The sequence below is a fragment of the Heterocephalus glaber genome, unplaced genomic scaffold (genome assembly GCF_053883595.1).
Source record: "Heterocephalus glaber isolate CG9 unplaced genomic scaffold, H.glaber_assembly_v1.0 deba00001606, whole genome shotgun sequence".
NCBI lineage: Eukaryota > Metazoa > Chordata > Mammalia > Rodentia > Bathyergidae > Heterocephalus > Heterocephalus glaber.
The window spans coordinates 27,163,581-27,178,536 of NW_028258377.1; the positions used below are offsets into that span (position 1 = coordinate 27,163,581).

Sequence of the window (14,956 nt, forward strand, 5' to 3'; positions counted from 1 at the left end):
AGCAAAACTGACACAGACTGAGTGAAGGTTTATCTTTGTGTCATGTGTTTGATATTGTTGAGGCCTTACTGATCGAGTCACCCACAGTGATCAGTGGATGGTTGATAGTACTGATTGCTGAGTGACATAGAAACAAGGAAGTTTAACGTGAAGCCATCCTGCTGATGTAAGCAAGACAAGTTACCTTCCTTATTGGTTAGGATTTTGTGGGGGGGGGGGTGGAAGTGTTACATGAAAGCCACTGTGATATATGATGGGAATTTACTTACCAGCAAGCATTTGTTAAGCATATGTTAAATTTAGCAGAAGAAGAAACTATGTAGGCTTTAATATTGTTAAGAAAACTCATGGAGGAGTAGGACAAGAATAGAATGGTATTTTCCATAAAGAGAGAAATGAAGAAAGAGATTGAATTATATCAGAAAGTCTTACAGTGTGGTAGTAATTGTCAGGGCAACAGGGTGGATGGATCTAGTCTGTACTGTGTATGTTCTCCTCCTCGGGACAACAGGCTTATTACCATTTGATATATGATGGAATTTATATTTCTCACACCCTAACCACATGGTTTCTATTCTTTATCCAACTGAACTGCTTTTGACTAGCCAATAGTAGAGGAAATGATCATTTGTAAAATCAAGATTCCAAAGATGTCTAACCTGTCTATAGTCATATGAATCTAAAATTTTGGTTCACTTGTTTGTTTGCTCCAAATAAATATTAAAAATTAACTTAAAATAGATGTTATCAAATCTTTGGCAAGGTATATCCCAAAGGCAATAATTTTCCCCCAAAAAATGTCTGTCAAAGCTTTCAGAGTCCTAATATTTACATACTTATCATGTTTGCAGCTTCCCTTGTTTACCTGTGCTAGTGGTAGACAATGAGATTTTCAGATTGATTTTAGATATCCTCCCTTTACATAGGGTATAATTTACTGCTGGGTGCATGTGGCAATGCTACCTAGATAAGCTTGCTTTACATTTTCTCCTCTGTGAGAAGTAGAAATGAAAAATGAAATGAAAGCACTTGGTCACTTGGTGGTGATCAAGAGCGTAAATACTTAGCCTCTCATTGTCTGAGAACTTCTCCTGTGTAATTGCTAGGGTACCAGTAAGTGGCTCCCAGTGGCTACTTCTGTAACCTGACCAGGCTCCATGGCCATAACCCATTAGTTCAAGAATGGGCATCTGGAGCTGGATGAGCCAGATCTTCCTCTTTAAGATTTCAGAACACAGAGAGGAATGAAGCAGAGTTGCAGCATTACTCGTTATGGATATAAATTGTAAGCTTTCTGGCTAACTGACCTCAGGTAATTTTTCATACCTTTATTAAGCCCCAGGTTCATCATATATAAAGTGAGGATAACTAACTTGGCTAGTATAAGAAGTGAGTTAACAATTGTGAATGACTGTAAGAATTTCTAAATTACAGGAAGTCTTAGTACATATTAGAAATGAGTATTAGTCGCTCATCTCATTTTCCAAACACAAATTTTTATTAGATTTCTATGTGACTGGGAAAGAAAAAAGTGCTATTTCTTTGGAAGTCAAACTGCAACAGAGGGAGCACCATGGAAGAAAGAGGAAACACATAAGATCTGTTCAAGTTCCAGCCCCCACCAGACAAAGTCTCTCTGAGTTCTATTCCACAGAGTATGTCTCTGAAAAATGTTAGCTTCATTCAGAAGATCTGGGACAAAATGTACACTATGTTCCTAAATAAATACTGTATTAAAGTGTTATCATTTGCATCATTTATTGCCATCTGTGTGTGCTTTCACTTAACACATTTTAAGCACTAGGGAAAACAAGGCCGTGTGATTGTGCTGCCTGGATATTTCTGTCAGAACCTAGTGCCCTGGGAATGTGCTGCTTGATGGCCAATTAATGGTTTTTAAAATGAAGTTAAGGAGCTGCCCTAAATTGTTTTCTATTCCAGATGAAGTCAAATGCCTTGGGAGTGGTGGAGCCCGTAGGGATGGATGGCCAGGGTTCTGCTGCTACAGTTAGGTAGTGGGTCACTTTCCTTCTCTGGAAAATATGGATAGGAATAATAGTTATCTAAAAGGTTTGCAATGAGAATTTAATGAAATGTCATCTGTAAAGCTTCAACATGGAGCCTAACATGTGTAAGCATTAAATAGTAATAAATGCTATTATGGTTATATTTATTAACTAGATATTTTATTGGTTTTTGCTTGAAAAACAACAAAGCGTTTCCTGTTTTGAAAAATACTTTTGTCATTCTGATTTCTAGTTTTCATTTCCTCTAAAACATACTACTCCTTTTTAGATGTAATTCTCCTATGATATAGTTTAAGTGATTAACCTTGTGAACAAGGTGATCAGGTACAGTATCTACTAGCCACTCTGTAGATCAATTGGCGCATGATGACTAAGCCTTTGACAAAAAATCAAACTTTGCCTGATTCAGAAGTTTTAGGCAATAGGAAGTATCTTTACTTAGACTCTCTGTTATCCCCATGAGATAGTTGACCAGAATTTATATGTGAGATGCAATTCATGATAAATACAGAGTTAATAGAGTATCAAAATTCCTATTTTGTAAGATAAAAAACTGAGTTTTTAAAAATCTCAATTAATTTGAACCAATAACTTAAGTATTTTTAAGGGAAAAGAAAAGTGTCTAATTACACGTGGCTTTATTTAGGCACTGTCCCTTAATAACAACTTTTGAACTTCTGTGATGTACCATCGCAGGTGCCAAAGACAGATGGAATTAAAATGCCATTTTATTATGTCTCTTTCCCCTTACTCTATTGTTTTGTTTCTCAAAATGTTGAGAATATGGAAAGAAAGGTTGAATTTAATGGGGCCATGAGATCTTAATTTTTCAATGACAATATATACTCCTGTCATCAAGTAAGCAGTAATTCAACACTTACTCTAAACCAGCAATGAACTAACACCCTGAGGTTTGTGAAACAACTACATCTTTACAATTTTGGGCATCATCTTACAAAAATAAGACAATTACTGATAAAAGAGAAATAATTTTACAAAGTCATATTATGTAGGCTATCAAAAACTAAATTATATTTTATATTCAGTAAATATGGATAATGCAAAAGGAAAGTAAATTTGATATTGTGTTAATAAAAATAATTTCATTAAACACTTGGGTGTTGATTTCGGCTTCTGTGGAAATACAGGATTTAGATGAGTGAAGAGAAAAAAGATGTGCATGAGGCCTACGTGGCATTATAAAAGACTCAGAAGCAAAAATTACAATGACTATTGTTTATCGAGTACTATAGATATACATTTATTTTTGCATCTTTTTTAAGATTTATTAATAATTTAACAGGTACAGGAAACTATAATAATATAAACAATTGAGAGACTTTAAGCCTGAAAAGCTTAAGTGATTTGCCCGAGTTCATGCTGCTGGTGGGAATAAGATTTGAAATCTGCTACTCTGAAACCTGCAGTTGTTCCTGGTCACCCGCAAAGTACATTGCCTCACGTGCATGTAGAACTCACATGCATGACTAAAGCAAGTGGTCAATACTGTGAACAAGTGAGGAATGGCCAAATCATTTATGGATTATGGAGAATAGAGGCATAAAAAGGTTAAATTTGATTTTAAACCTGAATAATTTTGAAGCTTTTATTCTAAATCACTCTAAGATCCTTTGAAATCAAAGGTCTTAATACTTAAATGCTAACAAAGAAGCATTTCCAAAGATAATATCCTATTAATATATCTTTGAAGTATTCATATGGTATGTCTTTATAACCTCTTTATTACGTTTTGCTTACATTGAAGCTGGGCTGTTATCCATTTAGGAAAATTATACAACATTGACAAAGCTCTACTAATTTACCAACTCCCACCAAATTAGATAGAAATTCACACTAATTTATGTTTGAAAAAGACAGGGCAGTTATGTGTTCATCTTATTAACATTTTTGGTAATAATTAGATGAATGTCTTTTGTAATAAGGCACGTTTCCTACTAGTGTATTTTCTTTTAACCATTTCTCTAATTCTGGTCAAGTATCTACTCAACTTCACACTCATTTCTCCTTCATAGGCAAAAATAGTCAGAAATCACAGTACTGATGGCTGTAGCAGTACTGGCTATTTGAAAATATGGCCTCCTTGTATCTGTATATTCTCCTACTTAATATGAAAAGTAACACATAATATAGCTTGCTGAACACAAGCCAAAGCAAGCCAGTCAGTTCAGGGATGGAGAAAAAGAAATAACAGAGTGGTTGACAGCAATAGAAATAGGGCTGACATGGAAAGCAAATACAATTTTTCTATTTTATGTTGTGTGTGTTATGTATGTATGCATATGATGTATGTATATATTATATGATGATATTATATATTAGATGTGATATACAAGGAGATAAAAAGATATAGCCCAACTTTTTCAGATTTTTTCCTTGAAGACTTAGTCTCTATATTTCTTTCAAATGTTAAATTTAAAATGATAGCCCCAGAAACCAAAGATGCAGTGTCACTTACCATATCATGGTCTGAAACCGGTCCGAAGCTCGTGACGAAGATGTCAGTCTTCACCTCGGTTACACGCTCTGATGGAGCAGGAAATTGGCCCAGTGAGTATCTATCCACAGCCCCTATTAGACTTCACCACCGCATACTCATGCCCAAATGGGAAATGTATTGGCTTTGATTAGCTATTTCCAAAACTGGTCCACTGTGTAGTACTGATAATTTACTGCTTACACATGAAATTTCACAGTTAATATTTTCAATGGAGAACAGAACCTAAATATACCACTTTGGAAGGCAGACTTTATGGAGAACTCAGCTGCTTCTTAATGACTTCTTCAAGAATGGACACACTTGCCTAAATGATGCTAAACCACTTCCCATAGTAATAAAAATGTTAGCATAGAGTGTGCCTTAAACTTAAATATTTTGACACAGTTATACAGATACTCCAGGTGTGTCGGCTACTCTTGGGTTATATGCAGCATGCCTTAGCAAGCTTTCTTAACTCTTTAAGGTCTCAAGAGTATGTTTTATAAATAATTGTTTTCTTTCAATAAATCAAAACTGACTCACCTAAATTACTCCCTAGGAAAAATATGACATCTTATGTAATTAGTTTCAATTTCAAGGATGAGGAGACTATATTGTGGCATAGAAAAGTTCATTTAATACATTTGCTTCAGATTCAATGTGATTTTATTATATTGGCCATCACAGGCTATATATATATATATATATATATATATATATTATATATATATAAATTCGTTGTCTTTCTGTGACGATGCAATACTGCTATTTTCAAAGAAATATAGTCACTTGCCAAGACATAGAAAAATGTTGCTTGTGGAAAGGAAAAGAATTTATGAGAGGTGAGAATGAAAAAGATAGCTATGTAATTTTCACTTTAGTTCTGAAAAATAACAGTCCAGTATCTTAAGCAGTTCATTTCATTTGTTTGTACATTTTTGTCTCCGGTGTAGGACATTATAATGTGGTCCTATATATGCAATAATATATTCATTTGAAAATGAAAAGCTGATCTGCCTCCTTCAGCAGTTCCCCTTAGTTTAGACATTCTGTATAATGTACATTCAGTATAAATTTCTTGCAAGATCATGTTATATGATATACATATGTGTATCTCAATTGATAAAACAACTTGGAGTTATCTATACCCCACAGTAACCAAACTGATGATATCTTGTTTCTGTAAACACAATTTGGTTGATTCCAAAATATTTAAGTCAGCCTTTTGACATAAGAATTACCTGGGATTTACATGTTAAGTATCCAAAATGATGACTTATATTGTGATGAACAAAGTAAAGTTGTGTGTTTAGAACTCACCTGCAACCTCAGTTTTCTCGGGCTGTAGCAACTGTGCATCACTTGAGAGCACAGATGTCAGCAGTGAGTCTCAGCCGTCTGCCCAGTCTCCTTTTATACTACCCTGTTCCAGTCCCTTTTGGCATTTCCTCCACATGTACACCTCTCTTCCTGTCACAACTCTCCACACATTACCTTTACTAGAATCCTTTTCTTAGAACATTCTTTATTCATTAAGGTACCATAAAGAGCTTAGATTTTATTAGAACATCAGAGGCACTTTTCAATTAAAAATATTAACAAGAACTTTTTTGTCCTTTGTCCTTCAGCATTTCCCTTTCTAGACCAAGCAAAGGAAGTATCACTTGAATTTTCTTTGATATAATAAGATAAATATTTATTATCATAAAAAATACAAAAAGAGAGACAAAGAGTAATAGAGATTTGGGTATATTTTTGCTCTAAATTCTTTCATGCTATGTCTCTATCATTAGAAGTAAGTTTGTTTCTTATTATTTATAGAATAATTTCTTGCAATTAAATGCTCGTGAAACTATATGATGAAGAGAAATGATACTTAAATTATTTTCTAATACAAGTTTTGATACAGTCAGATATTCCTTTTCTATTTTTATTAAAATTACTTAACTCAACCTTCCTTTGTTTCCATAGCTAAATTTTACTTTTCTCCTTATTATGAAGTATAGAATTCTCAGTGAATATCTTATGGAAATTAGTGACATGTATGGAAACAAAATTATGTCAGGTTTCTTTTTTCAGTTTTTAAATTCTTGAAATGCATGTTCGTTTAAAGAATACCTACAAATCCTGTCTGTACATTTACATGTAGTTGGCAACTTGAGACAGCGCCTCAGGGGAGATTGTGTCTTATTTATTTCTTGACTGTGCAGAGAGCATAGATTCTGCACTTTAAGAAAGAATTCCAAGGCATCAAGTTTTTAAAAATTGGCCCACCAGATGTTTTAGGAACAGCCAATTTGAATTACCTTACATTACAAAGTACCCTGAAGATCTGAGGTGTCCATTTACTGAAAATGGGACATTTTCCTTCCATTGTTTTTAGAGTAATAGATGACCATGCTACTTAAGCAACAAGTTAAAAGGTTTAAAAGCATATTTATAAGATTATTGTACCAATTAAATAGAATATTAAACATGGCTAAGTTTGGACACATTTATTGCCATGCATAATTGTTGCTGTGCCATATAGAGATTAGACATAAATGGAAAGCAATTTACATAAATGACTGGAACAGCATTGTAGTCTTTTTTTTTTTCCTTTTATCTATCCTTGGCCTTAACCTTATTTACCATACCAGTTCACCATCTTCAAACATTTCATCTTCTTTTCTATTGGCTCCTTGCCTCTGAAATTTCCCAAAATTCACCATTACAATACTGAAAGCCAAGGACCCTGTTCTCAAGCCCCATGACAGGAGTCTCTGAAATGACCTTCTGACCACACACTCCACTCATAGATGCGTCCTTGAAGACTTTCTGATTATTGTTTTCTGGCTCCTATTTGTCCCCTCCAAACATAAAAAATTTCCAAGTTGCAAAACTGATGGATGCCTGTGAGGGATTACAGTGGCCAATCAACTACTAAGTGGAAGGGGTGAGCGGTGGCCTAAGAAGGGAAAAGTGAAGGTAAATGTAATTCTGCATGCAGTTATCATTCTGCACACCTCCAGACTCTAGCATGCCTCTTTCTTAGGGCCTCTACTCTGTTTCTGTATATGCTTCAAAACTTCTGCCCAATAAATACCTTTAAATCTCTTTAGAAATAAAAAAAGAAGATTTATAATTCCAAGTGCAAAGATTCAAAAGCATTGTGAATAAATTTCAGCAAAATAGCAAAGAGTAGCATGGTTAACTTCCTTTCTAGGCAAAGAAATGGTGGTTTGAAATTAAGACCTCCTTCAATTCAGGACCAGGCTTAAATGGAAAATGTTCTTATACTTTTGTATTTTGGATAAGACTTAAGAAAATTGCTGATCCTTTGTTTACCCAGGTGCTGGGAAAATTTAGTCTTTTCAGTTCCCTCACTTCAGTGAGATTCCCACACAAAATCAATCAATCTATCTATCTATCTATCATTAGAAGTATCTGGAAGACTCCTAAGCCTTCCTGTAGATCACATGATGAACAGTCAACACATATTAATGCCTCTATGTATTCTGTTTTAGAGAATACAATATGAGTCAGGGATTTGTGATAAAATGGGTAAAAGGATTGAAGACCAAGCTAATATCAAATATGATTGAAACATCTATGAAGCTACGAAGTTGTCCGAACATACAAATTACTTAAAATAACTTGAATGTCAGACATGTTCAAAGAGCTAATTATTTAAAGAATTTTTCAATCTATTTCTTTAACAATGATCTCCCATATCCTTTATAAATAAAACTTGATAGATTCTTTCAGCAGAAATAGCCACAAATGTTCATTTTCAAGGGGAAAATAATTGAGTAGTTATGTAAAATGGATGACAATGATGATTGTTATTAAAATTGTTGAGATTACCTGAAAATAATAAATCAGTGTAAAATATTTGATGATAAATAAATCAATTAAACTCATTTCTTAAACACATCCTCAGACACTACATTGTGTATACACACATATACACAAGTATATGTAGAAACACGTCCAAATACTATGTTATATACTATTGATGGTCAGTAGATCTTTTTACTGGGAATTTTCTACAGTGTTGATACCCTGATGATAAGTATTGAAATAACAGATGTTTTGAAGTGATAATTCAAAAGGATGATTAGCATTGGGGGTAAAAATGAGATAAGAAGCATAGTAAAATAGTAAGCACATTGAATTAAGAGTCGAAGTGTTCAGATTTTAACCCTGACTTTTCTTAAGCACGAGCTGCATGATTTTTAGATACAATCCTTTAATCTCCCTGAATCTTTTGCTCACTTCTCAAATGAAGAAATAATATCTGCATAGTCAATTACATGACATTGGAGGGTTAAATATGATTGTGATGTCAAAAACTCTTTGAGAAGCATTTGTTGGGTGCATTAATTGAGTCAATAAAAGTTTCTATATGTCAGCGAGGTGTGATTCCGGATAACAGTAATGTAATGATGTATAAAAGTGCAAAACAACTACTTTGTAGCACAGATCACAGATTTTGTTAGGAAAACATATTTTAGATACATTAGATAGCTAGGCAGATAGGTATATAGATATAAACAGGTATAATTGCATAACAGTTATTTACAGGCACATGCATACAAATTATCCTAATTAAATTCAAACCATTATAAATGCTCTGAAAGAATGTCTTTTAAATGAACTGAAACCTAAAAATTGAGAAAAATTCAGTGATAACCAGATCTCAGGAAAGACATTAAAATAGGAAAAAAACAAAACAACAAATCTATGCTCAGAGTAGGTGTGTTTAAGAAAGAGAAGTCCAGCATATTCAGAACTTGGCGATGCCAATCATCACAGTACAAGTTGATTCTCTAGAAGCAAGTGGAATCACATCTGAAGAGTCTTGTGCATTTCAGAAAAAGGCTGGCCTTCATTCTGATGCACTACATGCCTTTGGGTGCTAAAATAACCGGATGTTACTTTTAGTTTAGGAGGATAGCTGACACTGTGAATAGTAGATTGTAGCACTGACTGCAATAAATGAAATGGAAGAAGAAATGAACAGGGAATAATTGTAGGTAATATTAACAATACCCTTACTATACTTTGCTCAATATGGCATTGTCTGTATTACCACTGTAAGTGCTGCCTATTGATAATATTCACTATACCAGGTTCCATGGACCCACGACTTAGCAAGGAGCTATGTCACCTTGTTTGAACTACTTTGTCTATTAATTCACAAGGGCAAACAGGACATGGGGATTAAATAGACTAATGTCGGTCATCATAATAAAATGAATCTCAAAGTTCTACTTTTAAATGGTACTGTTTATAAATTAAAAATATCTTAGGCTCCCATATAAACATCAATATATATTCCTGGATTAGGCAATGTTCCAGCTCTTTACTGACCTGTCTGGATCAACAGTTTTGCTCCCTGTCCTTGATTTCTATTTTCTTCCTACCTTATCAAAGTTGGCCATTTTCCTCTCACTGATATGTAAAGCTAGTTCATTTTGAATAAATTTTGCCACTAAATCTGGATATAGATATAAAGTCAGGCTTCAAGACATTTAATCAATTCCTGACCCTTTTTTGTTTTGGGGTTCCAAGAACTCAAATGACACAAGCATTTCCAAGAAAGAAAGGCCAATTTAATTACAGCAGACATTTATTCTATTTCTACTGAGAAGCTCCCCTCTCCCCTCCTTATGGGTATTTTCTATTTGGAGAGTGCTAACTCTATGGGAAGTGTATAGGCAGCACTGTTGGAAGAATTGTTTGGGGATTCCATATAAAATTTGATCTAAATTATCTAACTTCTTGTAGCTTTAGGACTATAGAAACATATCATGTTTCCTATTAGAGTATTTTAGTTACATGAAAGTAATAATATAAAAATCTTAGAGGAACATTCTATCATGTAAGACTTTGTTTTCTGTTACATTTTCCAAAAGTCAATCTGTGATGAGTAACAATGAGACTCTTATCTCCGGAGCACTACATTAGGTTTTAAAAATACAGAATACAGTTTCTGTCATGAAAAACAATAATCTATAGAAAATGTTCTTCTAAAAATCCCAAACTTGTACTAGAATCAGGATGGGAAATGGAAGAGTAGTTGCACAAAAAATAAACTACAGCTGCTTGCCTTCTTCCTAGCCAAGTCTTAGAGACTTCAAGGCCCTAATCAAGAAGATGACTTTACACAGCAGGACAGAGGAGACTAGCTGGTTTGGTAAACATGCTAAACCCATTGTTTGGGGAATCGAGGCTGGATTCATTAGACAAGTTGGATTCAAAGTGTTACTGGAGATCTTCACTACTATAGGTTAAAAGGTGCTCTATGTTCATTTTGAAAATCCCTCCTGAGCTTTTGGTAGCTGTCTGTCATTTCTCTGAAATTCAACTAAGTTACAGAATTTCAAGATAAGATTTTTCTCTGGAAGTGAGTTGAATTTGCCAAAGTCTGAGCATTTGCTTCATATCTTGCATTAAAATAACCAGATAAAATTACACAAATTAAAATGGAAGAGTTCTAAAAATAGAACTTCAAAATACAGTACTGAGGGACACTTTCTGATAAAATAAAAATAACAAGCAGGAAAAAGTATTGGGTAGCCCAAATCTTTTTTTTTTAAAATATTTTAGTAGAACCTTTTTATGTTATCTAACACTACCACATTGTGACAGAATATCTTGTCCTCTCTTTGTTGAAATTCATATTTGTCAATATTAATATGAGGTATTGTATTTAAACACTGGTTGAATATGAATATAGTTTTTGTCTCTGATCTTAATATCATATAGGATGCAAAATAGTAATAAAAGTTTTCATGACTAATAGGCATCTAATAATAACATGAATAATAGGCATCTAATAATAGCATATAAAAACCTGTGGCACGTGTGCTTCAGTGGGCTTGCAAAGCCCTCCCTATCAGCCAAGTTAGTCACCCCAGCATCCTAGCATTAGGTAACAGTTATTTTTCTAAACTAAAACCTCAGTACTCAGGTTTAATTGCAGTGTCGGCCCTTTGTGATAAATAAGTGAGTTCTGCTTTGCAGTTGGGCACCCGGTCTCTAAAAGGTTCAGCATCACTGATATACACAATACTCTTTCATGATAAATGCTTTACCAAATTCCATAAAATTTCACAAAATATAGTCTACTTTTTATTACATTTGTAATTTTTCATTTTTTTCTTATTTTTACATCAAAAAACACAACCTAAGAAAAAAGCTAATTCTGCTATATGCCAATACCATTTTCTCAGGAGTAGAGAATTTGGGGAGAGCTTTGGGTTCTTATGTTTTAAGGATGAGGTCTCTTGGGATCACTAGGTTAAAGATTCATCCAGTGGTTTTATGAGTGTATGAATAATCGGAGATTAGGCAAATGACAGTAAGTCCCCGAGTTGCCTTTTACAGATACTAACGGACCTCACATTAGGAACGTTTGTAGATGTGAACAAATCATGGAAGTTGCTCATGTGTTGCCAGACATTGTCATAGTTGTGCTGCTGTGTGCTCACTGTAAAATGTGATATTTCACAGGAGTACAAGGCTCAGTCAGAGCCAAGGATGTTCAGAAGCAAGAGGAAAAGTAGCGGTGATGTGGAGAGAACTGCTAGGAAGTCCAAAACAATAACCATGGAGACAGAAGTGAAAATAATAGAGAAATTGGATGGAGGCAAAAAGATGGTAGACTTTGCTTATTTTTATAACATGAACCATTCAACCTTATAACATGAATCATATAGGAACAAGTACAATATCATGGAATATATGAAGTTTTTATGCCTTACATTGTATATTTGTGTCAAAGGTGTATAAGACTCACTCTGTCGGACTTATGAACGAATCTGACTTAACAAATGTTCTCTCTGAAGGGAACTCATTTTTAAGTTGGGGACTTACTGTATAGTAAAGAGTCAAGTCGAAGGCATAAATTATTTTTAAAATAATCTGATAGTGATAAAATACCTTGAGAAAGGAATCTCCATTTGTAAATGTCCTAACTGATGCTTCCAATTAATTGCTTAGATTTCAGCTCTCAGTTGTGTAGATTTCCTTAAGCAAAACCTAAAACAAAATCTAAACAAAACAAAACTCCCAAAACCAAACCACTCAAATCCACAATACTTATAGATCAAAGAAAAAAACCTTTAAATATTGTTAAATATATAGCAGGGATAGAGTCCTCTTACTGTGTACAATTCTGTCTACCAGTCTACATATCTACCTCTCTATCCATCTATCTATCTGAAGTTGTCTCATCAGGGATGCACATTCATGTTTCTTTCCTTTGCCACTTTTATCTATGTGATTTGATAAAATCTTTGAGATGCATCCATCATGCAATTTATTATTTATCGAGAGTACATGTAAGACTGAATGTAAAAATTATAACCACATTTCCAGTAATTACCAAGAACTGGTAAGAAGGTAAAAATTCTGTAATCCCTCTAAAATGCACCTCAGTTAAGATTTTATTCCTTCAAATCCATCCTATTTGTGGTCCAGTTAAAAATCGATTCACCCTAATTTGTCTTCAAAGGAGTGAGATTAATTTGTCTATAGAAGAAACTTGGATGGTAAGGAAAGCCTGTGGACAGAGGGCAGAAGAAACCTTTAGCTTAATGACATAACCCAGACCATAAACTTTTTCCCTCTGGCTCACTTGGGAACTTCGGGCTATCATGAAGCATAGCCGGTAAGCACAGGAGGCCAGAAGAGAGGGCAAGGTTGCCCCCGAAGGGTATTATTTGTCCTTCCAAACCTGAAATCTGGGCCGGGGGTTTACCTCAGTGGTTCCATCACCTGCCTCACAAGCACAAGGTCCAGAGTTTGGTACCCACAAAACAAAACAAAACAAAAAAGTCAAAACCTGAAATCTCCCTTCAGGTTTAACCTTTGAATCTAAGCTATGGATTTTGTTTTCCTATTCCCAGAATGTTGGGAGGAGCCAATAGGAAAATGAATTGGATTTCACCCAGAGAGAGGGGTGTAGTTTCAGCAGGACCATTATTGAGTGTTTTAGGTAGTTAGAGAACATCCAGGTTTCCTTAGTTTATTCTCTCAAGTATTTATCAGAAAACTGGGGAAAATGAATTTTCTTAGGAGTCTTTTAGTTTGGTCTTGATTGAAAACAAAAAGAGGAGTCTTGCTTTTATCCAAAGGAGGCATTCCCTACCCATTCTCAGGTTATCTTTGCCCTTGTCTTTTTCATCTTCCTATTTTTCTGACTTTTATCTTTCTTTTCCTCAACTATAGTATTCTTTTGTAAGTATCCATTAAACTAGCATCTTTAGAAAAACATTTTTCAACTCCTTGCTGCAGGAAGAAGCAGTTCTCCATATTTTGCCAGCAAAGGAAGAGATTGTAAATAAGACTGAATTAAACGATTGATTATCCACAATTTTTTGTCCATTTATTTATTTATTTATTTGGTACCAGGGATCGAACTTGGGACCTTGAGCTTGCAAGGCAGGTGGCGGCACCACTGAGCTAAATTCCCAGCCCTATTCACAATTTTGATTTGTATTTTCTGTCTCCTGATAATTTTAATTCAAGTTTATTTGAAGTTGTCTTTAATTTACTTTATGAACATCGCTTGGTTTTCTCTTCATATTTATGAGTCAAGCATGTAAATTCTGATAATTCTTCATATTAAGCTATTTTTATTTTCCTATCCTTAAAAACATCCCTTTAGAGTATTTCTCTTCATGTTATCCTTTTATTCTCTTTTCTCAGGATGCCTCTTAGCTTTAGAAAGGTAGCCTTTTTAAATAGTGTTGCAATATTTGCAGACCTATTTCTACCATCTGGATCGAGCAAATTTTGTATTTTGTTTCCTCATTATTGGATCCAAGGTGCACATTCTGCAAAATTAATATTATATCTTCTGATGCACTATGAGCTTCTAAAAACAGTCACGATAAATTTGCATGTAGATGAAATTCTTATCTTAGTCTCAGGTCTCAGCTCACCAATTTTCAGAAAAAAAATCCCTGCTTTATGCAGAATGTCATTGTTTTTATAAGATCAAACTTTCCTCATAATAAAGAGGACAGTAGGTCACTTTCTATTGTAGGAGGATCTTATTCTAACTGATCACAAACTTACTCAGAGAAAACTTTTGCCTCCTTATGAGCAAATGAATCTTTCCAGTGTTTCCTCTAAATAGTCTTTTCATCTGAAAGTAAATGGCTTATATCAAAAACAAAAGGAAGGGGATTCATTTTGCAATAAGGATTTACTGGAATTCATGTTATATTTAAAGTATCAGTACTCTGTGGCAAAAAGGAATGAAATTAAATAATCCTGAAGAAAAAAAGCAAGATAATTGTAACATACTAGTTAGCAATTAATGGTGTTAACATTTTTCTCTAATTCTATGGTTATTTTTTAACAATGTTTAAAACTATACTTAGTATTTAAACTGTAGTTCTCTAGTGACAGATATTCTGAAAACGCATTTAAAAGT

At 34.1% G+C, this 14,956-nt stretch overlaps 1 protein-coding gene across 2 annotated transcripts in view; it reads right to left on the reverse strand.

Moving 5' to 3' along the window:
• Positions 1-14,956, reverse strand: part of Gabra1 (gamma-aminobutyric acid type A receptor subunit alpha1) — a 55,230-nt gene that overhangs the window by 30,752 nt on the left and 9,522 nt on the right. For both annotated transcript variants that reach the window (XM_004836431.4, XM_004836430.4), the window contains one exon: positions 4,504-4,571. In XM_004836431.4, coding sequence (XP_004836488.1) covers positions 4,504-4,571 — 68 coding nt within the window. The remainder of the gene's footprint in view (positions 1-4,503; positions 4,572-14,956) is intronic.